The following is a 10,666-nucleotide window of genomic DNA, read 5'->3' as shown; positions in this document are numbered from 1 at the left end:
TGTCAGCTCTACTATACACCTGGGAATTCTGATCATTCACATGAACTTATAGGCCCATTGTCTGCCAACCCTATATATGATCTTGGATACACTCTCCATCTAGACATACCTAATTGTTTAGCTTGTTCACCCATCCATCCATCCCCATACCCATGTTTGCCTTCACTGACAACTCAGCACTGCATAAAATTTCTCGTATTTTTGAGAGAGGTTTTATTTAATGTATGTGGATAGCTTCTATACAATTAATAAATACAAGAGAAACTTTTAAGTGGGTTATTTCTAAATTGTCCTTCATTTTTCTCTATAGATGCTACTACAAATGAACAACAAGAACTTTTCTGTCAGAAGTTGCAGCAGTGTTGCATACTTTTTGATTTCATGGACTCGGTTTCAGACTTGAAGAGCAAAGAAATTAAAAGAGCAACACTGAATGAACTGGTTGAGTATGTTTCAACTAATCGTGGTGTAATTGTTGAATCAGCGTATTCTGATATAGTAAAAATGGTAAGCCTCTAGACTTATGTTCCTCAGATTTATATAAATTCAAGTAGGATCTGAGGTGTAATTAGGAATTAATGAGACTGACTTTTAATAAATATACAGTGAAAGGAGTTCTGGTGGTGCTGTGATTAAAGCATTGGGCTGCTGACCAAAAGGTTGGCAGTTGGAACTCACCAGCAGCTCCACAGGAGAAAGATGAGTCTGTCTGCTTCTATAAAGATTTACGGCCTTGGAAACCTATGGGGCGGTCTACTTTCTCCTGTAGGCTTGCTGTGAATCAGAATTGACTCAATGGCTGTGAGTTAGTGGGTAGGTATAATAATTAATATACCAAAAAAATATTTTTCAAAGTAGTCCATTTGAAAGGTTATCCACCCATTCCAGTGATGCTGACATTGCTTATAATAGCCTGGGAATTCAGTAGTTTAATGGCTGGTATCGTCCATATTGAACAGTGAAGTTCAAGAGTTTACAAAAAGTTGTAGGCTCAAGATTATACAAGATGATAATTAATGTTATGGGAGTGAATAGTCACTGAGAGAGAATGTCTAAAGGAGGACGAGAAGACCAGCAAAAAAAAAAACAAACTCTGGTGAATTACACATTTAAGTGTGTAGGGAATCAGGTTAACATTTTTATTTAGAGTGTTTCACTATCAGTATTTATAGATTCTATGACATTTGAATGGAAACTCAAGACCTTTAAGAACTTAAATGATAAATAATGCAGTATCTGATGAATAAACTGTTGTCAACTTTATTGAAGTAAAATTGTTTAAGATACTGTTTATTAGTAATTCAATCTTATTCTCCATCAAATGGTAGAAATTTGTTTAAGATTTCTAATTTTTATATTTTGTTACATATAAAATACAAAAGATTTAGTTGGAGTAGAGAGTTGTTGAGTATATAATTTAAACCTAAATGTTACCAAGTTACAGAAGCAAACAGCAAGTAAGTTAGTTGCCTTCATTTTCCTCCCCTTGACTGACTATGTTCTGGAAGAACAAAATGTGTAGGAAAGGTAACTTGACCTTAATAGACTATTTGATTTTTCTTTCATATTGTACTAGAAGACCTGTCAAAAGCTGAAGACTTAGGAAATTTTGGTTGTTTTTTGAAAAATGTAAATAAAACTTTTAAAATTTTTTAAAGATTAATTGTAGGGAGAACTTTAATCAAAATGAACTTGACTTCCTAAAATCCCACAGTGGCAAAGAGGAAATGAAAGTTTAAGGATAAAAATACTGAATATTGATATGTTTCCTATTCTGTTCTTTGGTCATTAAAAACATTTTCAGTATTTCCCCACTGTTACTGATTTCAAATGCTTTATATTCATAAATTTTGAAAATTCTGGAGAAGATAACTTTATTTAAATAAACTCTATAAAGTTGGTGCCTTAGATACTAAATGTACTCAAGTTTTTGAGTAAAATTATTATTTTATAATTTGCAATATATATTAATGAATTATAGTATTCAATTTCTTTGCTCAAATAAAAATGTATTTTTGTTTGTTTTTTAACTTCTGAGTACTTGATTGGATTTCTAGATAAGAGTAGAGCCAACTCACCCACTTACTGGTCCTTTAAGGATCTTCTGTATATTTGTTATATATGTTGTTGTTAAGTGCCGTCGAGTCATTTCCGACTCATAGCGACCCCATGCACAGCAGAACGAAACACTGCCTGATCCCACGCCAGCCCCACAATCCCTGCTATACTTGAGCCCATCATCGCAGCCACCGTGTCAATCTATCTCATTGAAGGCCTCCCCCTCTTTCGTCGACCCTCCACCCTACCAAGCATGACATCCTTCTCCAGGGAATGGTCCCTTCTGACAACATGACCAAAATAGGTGAGACGAAGTTTGGCCATTCTTGCTTCCAAGGAGCATTCTGGCTGCACTTCCTCGAGGACAGATCTGTTAGTTCTTTTAGCAGTCCATGGTACTTTCAGCATTCTTCGCCAGCACCACAACTCAAAAGCATCAACTCTTCTTCGGTCTTCCTTATTCATTGTCCAGCTCTCACATGCATACAAGGCGATTGGAAATATCATGGCTTGTGTCAGGCGCACCTTAGTCCTCAAGGAGATATCCTTGATTGTTATATATAGTTAATTTTATTAGTTATCTACAAGGTTAACCTTTTTTTTTTCTTTTCTTTTTTTTATACCAACAATAATAAATATGATTTCAAGGGCTAATTATCCCGTCTAAGGAGTCCAGGTGGTGTAGTGGTTAAGCACTCAGCTACTAACCCACCAGCCACTGTGCAGGAGAAAGATGTGGCAGTAGGCTTATGCAAAGATTATAGCCTAGAAAACTCTTTAGCGTAGTTCTACTCTGTCCTGTGAGGTAGCTAAGAGTCTGAATTGACTTGATGGCAGTTTGGAGAAGAGGCTATATTTCAATTTTCAAAATCCATCTGTGGCTTTCTGTTACTCTTTGTGAAGTTGATATCCATGTCCCTAATGTACTAGCTCAGAGTTCTAGCTGGTCACAATTCTAAGTCTTATGGTTATAGTAATTGACTATTTAACAGTTATTTGGCTTTTCATAGATGCTGTTTCATAAGAATATTTTTTGATTTGGAAACTTGCTGACATGACCAAACTTCCCTTGTCTCATTCTGTATCTCCCAAATAGTTTATTTCACATGACCAGTCATTCCCTAAATAATATGGCCTTAAATGTTTACTGAACCATTTCATCTGCTGCTTGTCTGTTCATTGTTCTTTAAAGAATTGTGGGTTGAAACCACAATCTATCTTTTGCTTTAGAAATAGGATATGTAGTTTACCTTGGCACTGAGACAGATAATGTAGAAGATGAAATTATAAATAGTATATTTCCTTGAATCTGAACTAAAGACTCAGGACACATCCCAGATAGGCTGGTTTTTTTTTTGTTTGTTTTTTTTTTTTAAGTTTCAGAGTAGATGAAAACATTAAATCATCATAGGGTGTTATAAACTATGTCCATTATAATGGTGAAGTTATTCTATCTCTACCCTTCCTCACACAGTGTGTGTATGTATAAGAATGCAGATATTTTACCAGTTTTTTTTTTTTTCTTTTTGAACTGTTAGGTAAATAGATCTCTAGGTTCGAATATGGAGGGAGGGTGGTTTGGAAGAAGAAAATAATCAAGGATAGATAGAGTTAGTAAACCATACCCCTCCTGTGTTAGGCTGGGTTCTCTAGAGAAAGCAAAACCAGTAAAGCTTAGAAAGAGAAATTTATCTTAGGAAAATGGCTCACACACTTATAGAACCTGGCAAGTCCCAAGTTCATGGATCACACATCAAGCTGGAGGCTTTTCCCGACTTGCACAGCTGCAGGGGCTGACGAGCGCAAGGTTGGCAGGCAGTATACTGGCTGTTGACTCCAACGAATGACAAATCCAAGACCTCCAGGCCGAATGGGGGATTGTTCACTCACGGACAGTTGTAGGCAGCGCAACAGAATCCTGACCCACAGAAGTTTGTCTCTTTTCCCAGGATATCCATAAATATACTGGAAACAGGCCATACCCCTAGGGAAACTCCCTTTCAACCGATTAGCTGCTCAGAGCATACACATCCAATATCATCATGGGAATAACCCACATCACAACTGCTTAAACCACTCAGAATCGTGGTTTAGCAAAGTTGACACACAACTGCAACTATCACAGCCCACCCAACTTGGGCAGTTGTACACATCTCCTTAACCATATGTACTCTCTAAATAAGGACAGTTATAAAGTCATATTTGCACCTAATGTGATACACTAACGCGTACAACCAAAATGCATCAACCCTGTTTACATTTCAGAGTTCATAACGAAAGGAAACAAAAATATTTTATGTACATATACAGTGCTCTGACAGGAATATACCACAAATGGGATGGCCTTAACAAACAGGAGTTTATTCTCTTAGAGTTTGGAGGCTTTAAGTTTGAATTCAAAGTGCTAGGCTGTAGGAGCTGTGTGAAAGCTCCTCAACCTTGGGCTTCAGCTCTGCCTCCTGCTCCCGGCCCACTGAAGCTAGAGGCTTCTCTTCTCTCAGACAGCTCCTGGCTCCTGAGTCTGACAAACCCAGAGTTGACAAGTAAAAAGGTACAGTCCCAATGTCACCGAACCACATGGCAGGTCATTAATTCAAATCCACTGAAAGTCCCAAGCTCAGCAGAGCATGGCAGGCTGTTGAACAACAGGTCGGCTACATGAAGGGTTCAAGCATGCCATAAGCTAGAGATTATTCCCCAAGGCTTCTCCTTAAACCATATCCCTAAGGCAGCTACTCAGATGCTTACAGTAGATTCCACCGTGGAGCTGATTACCAGTCTCATCATGGGGAATACTATATCCAGCTGCCCAGCCACTCAGTCAGGCCCCGCCAACTTGACACTCAAATTTAACTACCACCCCCATTTTTTTTTTTTAGGCAAATGTGGGGGAGGGGGGATTTATAGAAGAATGTAGAGGATGTCTTCCATAGCTTAGTGTCTGAAGAAGTAGGAGTTATTGGAAATAACAAATGGGACAAACAGCTGCCGCCTTCGTATCTTGAAGAAATTTTTAGGTTTTGAACTAAGTTCTGAGCATATAGCCACAACTTAAACGTTTTTCTTAGATAACATGATCTTAAAAATAATTTGTGTTGTTGAATCCAACAAGAACATAACTCTTAGTTTATTTTTCTTTATAGATTAGTGCGAACATCTTCCGGACTCTTCCTCCAAGTGATAATCCAGATTTTGACCCAGAAGAAGATGAACCCACACTTGAGGCCTCTTGGCCTCATATACAAGTATGGAACATAATTGTGTATTGACTGTTGATACATTTATGGTATTCTGCTGAAATCTTGGCTCTCTTTCAGATTCTGAGTGTCTATTTAAAATATTTGACTTTTAGGTTTTCTTAATGCTTTTTCTTCCCAAAATAGTGTTGAACAAGCTTTATTCTGTAGACCTTCTTAGGAAGAAAGAATTAACTACTTCCTCAAGAATTAACTTTCTTCTCACTGTACATAAATTATATTTCAATAAAATGTATTTAAAAAAACAAAACAAAAAAGAATTTCTTGATGGTGACCTTTGATGCACGAATGTTTTCAATTTTGATGAAGTCCAATTTACCTTTTTTTTTTGGTCATTTGTGCCTTTGGTGCCCTAAGAAACCACTCCCTAACCCAAGGTTATGAAGATTTTCTCTTATATTTTCTCCTAGGAGTTTTATAATTATAGCTCTTAACATTTAGCTCTGTGATCCACTTGAGCTTATTAAGGGAGCAGTCCAAACATTGGCATTTATTGTTTTGCTTGGTTTTTCTGGTTTTGAAATCAACATGTTTATTACAGAAAATTTAGAAAAATCCTTTTTCCCAAAAGTGACCAGTGATAATTTGATTCACATCATTTTATGAGCATATGTATTTTACGTAAATCCATATATGAAATGATATAGCTAAATTAGAATATAAATATATATTTTATATGAAGCATATATATACTATAATAAACATTTTTACAGTTTTAATTTAGGTGTTCTAGTGCCTGATTTAGGTGTTCTAGTGCCTGTATTTGGAAGGAAGGTTGGACAGTCTACTTCCGTAGTGATGCTGCCTCGGTAACCCAAGGAGGGGGTTGCTATGAGTCGGGTCCGACTCCGTGACAGTGAGACACAGAGAGAGAGCGCGCACCTGTATAAAAACTATCCCTCTGCCGTCGAGTCGAAACCAACTCATAGTGACTCTATAGGACAGAGTAGAATTGCCCCATAGGGTTTCCAAGACTATAAATCTTTACAGAAGCAGTGTGCCACATCTTTCACCCATGGAGCAGCTGGTGGATTTGAACTGCCCACCTTTTGGTTAGCAGCCAAGTGCTTTAACACTATACCACAAGCGCTCCTATATTGTGGGTATATTGTAGTATCTTACTGTGGTTTTTATTTGCATATTTCCAATAACTAATGATTTCAGGCATCTTTTCTTTTGCTTATTGGACACTGGTATATCTTCTTTCTTTAAGGTTTTTCACATCTCTCGTTCTTTTAAAAATTGGTTTGTATTTTTATAAGAGTACTTTATGTATTCTGGATATAAGTCCTTTGTCAACTAAATGATTTGCAAATATTTTCTCCCATTCTATGGATTGTCTTTTAACTTTTATGGTGGTGGTGACCTTTGATGCACAAATGTTTTCAATTTGATGAAGTCCCGTTTACCTTTTTTTTTTTTTTGTCATTTGTGCCTTTGGTGTCCTATCTTAGAAACCATTCCCTAACCCAAGCTTATGAAGATTTTCTTTTATTTTTTCTTCAGGAGTTTTACAGTTTTAGCTCTTATATTTAGCTCTGTGATCCACTAGAGTTTATTTTAGTGTATGTATGAGGAGCCGTCCAAAACTCATTCTTTGGCATGTAGCTAGCCAATTGTTTCAGGAACATTTGTTTCCTTGTTGAATTATCTTGGTACGCTTCTTGTAAGTCAATTGTCTGTAAATGGGAGGGGTTATTTCTGGCTAGTCAGTCCTGTTCTGTCTTTTTGCCTTTATCACAGTCTTGATTACTGTAGCTTTGTGTAGTAAGTTTTGAAATAATTAATTGTAAATTTTAACCTTGTTTGTCTTTTTTCAAGATTGTTTTGGCCATTCTGGGTGCCTTGGAATTTTAGAATAAGCTTGTGAATTTCTACAAAATAGCCATCTGGGATTTTGGCAGGGATTATATTATATATGTAGACCAATTTGGGGAGTGTTGCATTTTTGTTTTTGTATCCTATCACTTTGCTAAACTTGTTTATTAGCTCTGAAAAATTTCTAGTTGATACTTGGGATTTTCCATATACAGGATCATGTCATCTCCAAATAGTTTTACTTCTTCCTTTCCGATCCAACACCTTATGTTTCTTTTTCTTACCATATAGTCCTGGCTAGAATCTCTGGTATAGTTTTGAACAGAAATGGTAAGAGCAGACATCCTGTCTAGTTCCTGATCTTGGGGAGAAAGCATTCAGTCCTTTAACATTAAATATGGTGTTAACAGTGGGTTTTCATAGATGTCCTTCTTCAGACTGAGGAAATTCCCTTTGGCTCCTAGTTTTAAGTGTCTTTGTCATTGAAAGGATGTTAGATTTTAGTAATTTGAATTTTCTGTCTCTCCACCACCACCACCCCATGGTCAGTCTAGATAGAGGTTTGTTTAATATGTTGAAGTTTGCTCTTCAACACTTGAAAGAGGTCTTTTGAAACAGATTTTCCCAATGCAGTGTGTCTTCTGATGTCTTGACTGCTGCGTCCATTGGCATTGATTGTAGAACCAAGTAATATGAAGTCTTTGACAACTTCAATCTTTTCTTCATCTATCATGATGCTGCTTGTTGGTCCAGTTGTGTGGATTTTTGTTTTCTTTATATTGAGGTATAATCCATACTGCAGAGTGTATAGGCTTTAATCTTCATCAGTAACTGCTCCAAGTCATCCTCACTTTCAGCAAGCAAAGTTGTGTCATCTGCGTGTCTCAGATTGTTAATGAGACTTCCTCCAATCCTGATGCCGCCATGTTCTTCTTCATATAGCCCAGCTTCTTGGATTAACTGTTCAGCATACAGATTGAATAAATATGGTGAAAGGACACAACCCTGACACACTCCCTTCCCGATTTTAAACCATGCAGTATCCCCTTGTTCTGTTTGAACGACAGCTCCTAGTCTATGTACAGGTTTCTCATGAGTGCAATTAAGTGTTCTGAAATTTCCATTATTTTCAATGTTATCCTCAGTTTGTTATGATCCACACAATTGAATGTCTTTGCATAATCAGTAAAATACAAGTAAACATCTTTTTGGTATTCTTAGCTTTGAGCCAAGATCCATCTAGTATCAGCTATGATATCCCTCATTCGACATCCCCTTCTGAATCCAGCTTGCATTTCTGGAAGTTCTCTGTCAATAATACTGCTGCAACCGTTTTTGAATTATCTTCAGTAAGATTTTACTTGCGTGTAATATCAGTGATATTTTTCGCTAATATCCACATTCTGTGGGATCACCTTTCTTTGGAATGGATACAAATAATGGATCTCTTCCAGTCAGTTGGCCAAATCTCTTGACATAGCTGAGTGAGTACCTCCAGCACAGCATCTGTCTGTTGAAACATCTCAGTAGGTATTCCGTCAATTCCTGGAGCCTTGTTTTTCACCATTTCCTTCAGTGCAGCTTCACCTTCTTCCTTCCATACCATTGGTTCTTGATCACATGCCACCCCCTGAAATGGATGATCATCTACCACTTCTTTTTGGTATAGTGACTCTGTGTATTCCATCCATCTTCTTTTGATGTTTCCTGCATCATTCAACATATTGCCCTTGGAATCTTTCAGTATTGCAATTCGAGGCTTAAATTTTTTCCTCAATTCTTTCAGCTTGAGAAATGCCAAGCGTGTTCTTCCCTTTTGGTTTTCTAACTCCACATCTTTGCACATTTCATTATAATAATTGACTTTGTTTTCTCGAGCTGTTCTTTGAAATCTTCTATTTAGCTCTTTTATCCTGTCAATTTTTCCATGTGCTTTAGCTACTCTCCGTTCAAGGACAAGTTTCAGAGTCTCTTCTGACATTCCTTTTGGTCTTTTCTTTCTTTCCTATCTTTTTAATGACCTTTTGCTTTCTTCATGGATGATGTTGTTGTTGTTATGTTACAGTTCTGGTTTTTGGTCATTGGTGTTCAGTGCTTCAAATTAATTCTTTAAATGGTCTCTAAATTCAGGAAGGATATAATCAAGGTCATATTTTGGCTCTCTTGGACTTCTTTTAATTGTCTTCAGCTTCAGCTTGAACTTCTATATGAGCAGTTGATGGTCTGTTCCAGTCAGCTCCTGACCTTGTTTTGGCTGAAGATACTGAGCTTCTCCATCACCTCTTGCCACTGATGTAGTCATCTGATTTCTTGTGTATGCCGTCTGGCGAAGTCCACATGTATAGCCACCATTTGTGTTGTTGGAAAAAGGTATTTGCAGTGAAAAAGTTGTTGGTCTTGCAAAGTTCCATCATGCAATCTCCAGCGTCATTTCTATCACCAATGCCATATTTTCAAACTACTGGTTATTTTTCTTTGTTAACAACTTTTACATTCCAGTCACCGGTGATAATTAACACGTCTTGATTGCACGTTTGGTCAATTTCAGACTGAAGAAATTGGTAAAACTCTTCCATTTCCTCATCTTTGGCTTTTGTGGTTGGTGCATAAATTTGAATAATAGTAGTATTAACTCGACTTCTTTGTAGGCGTTTGGAAATTATCTTATCCCTGACAGCATTGTACTTCAGGGTAAATCTTGATACATTCTTTGTGATGATGAATGCCACACCATTACTCTTCAAATTATCATTCCTGTCATAGTAGATCGTATGATCGTCTGATTCAGAACGGCCCAATACAGTCTATCTCAGCTCACTAATGCCTAAGATACTGATCTTTATGTGTGCCATTTCATTTTTGACAACTTTCAATTTTCCTAGATTCATACTTTGTACATTCCATGTTTCAATTATTAAAGGATGTTTGCAGCTGTTTCTTCTCATCTTGAAACATGCCAAATAGGCAAATGGGGTTCCCAAAAGCTTTACTCTATCTGCACCATTAAGGTCGGATGTACTCTGAGGAGGCAGCTCTTCTTCAGTCGTATTTTGAGTGCCTTCTGATCTGAGGGGCTCATCTTATGGCACTACATCACACAGTGTTTCAGGGCTTTTCATCATGTTTTCCAGTAATATTTCAGACAGTGTTTCACTGCTATTCATAAGGTTTTCCCTGGCCACTTCTCTGAGAAGTGGATGGCCACTTCCTTCTTCGGAGTCTGCTTTAATCTGGAAGCTCTGCTGAAATTTGTCCACAATGGGTAACCCTGCAGCCATTTAAAACACAGGTGACGTAGTCCAGCCTCACAGCAACACTCAAGCTACCACAGTATGACAGGCTGACAGACAAGTTTGCTCCCCTTAGCCATTTCAAACTGCTCTGCTCTCCCCCATGCTGTTCACTTACCTGGCCTGCCCCATGGGAGCAGACACCCTATTCGCTGGTCCTGGGCTGGCTTATTGCAGCCTGCCCCTGGGATGGCTCCATGCACACAAACACCTACCTTCCACTGTCCCGGGGCTGGCTTACTG

At 37.7% G+C, this 10,666-nt stretch overlaps 1 protein-coding gene across 1 annotated transcript in view; it reads left to right on the top strand.

Annotated features, from left to right (window-relative positions):
* Positions 1-10,666, top strand: part of PPP2R5A (protein phosphatase 2 regulatory subunit B'alpha) — a 119,708-nt gene that overhangs the window by 63,155 nt on the left and 45,887 nt on the right. Inside the window, exons 2-3 of the mRNA XM_007952799.2 lie at positions 311-507; positions 5,202-5,303. Of these exons, the coding sequence (XP_007950990.1) occupies positions 311-507; positions 5,202-5,303 (299 nt within the window). The remainder of the gene's footprint in view (positions 1-310; positions 508-5,201; positions 5,304-10,666) is intronic.

Source organism: Orycteropus afer, unplaced genomic scaffold, assembly GCF_000298275.1.
Source record: "Orycteropus afer afer isolate SDZICR_OR568_19922 unplaced genomic scaffold, OryAfe1.0 scaffold00013, whole genome shotgun sequence".
NCBI classification, from domain to species: Eukaryota; Metazoa; Chordata; class Mammalia; order Tubulidentata; family Orycteropodidae; genus Orycteropus; species Orycteropus afer.
Note: the sequence above shows the minus strand (reverse complement) of the source record. Positions and strands in the feature narration are given on the sequence as shown.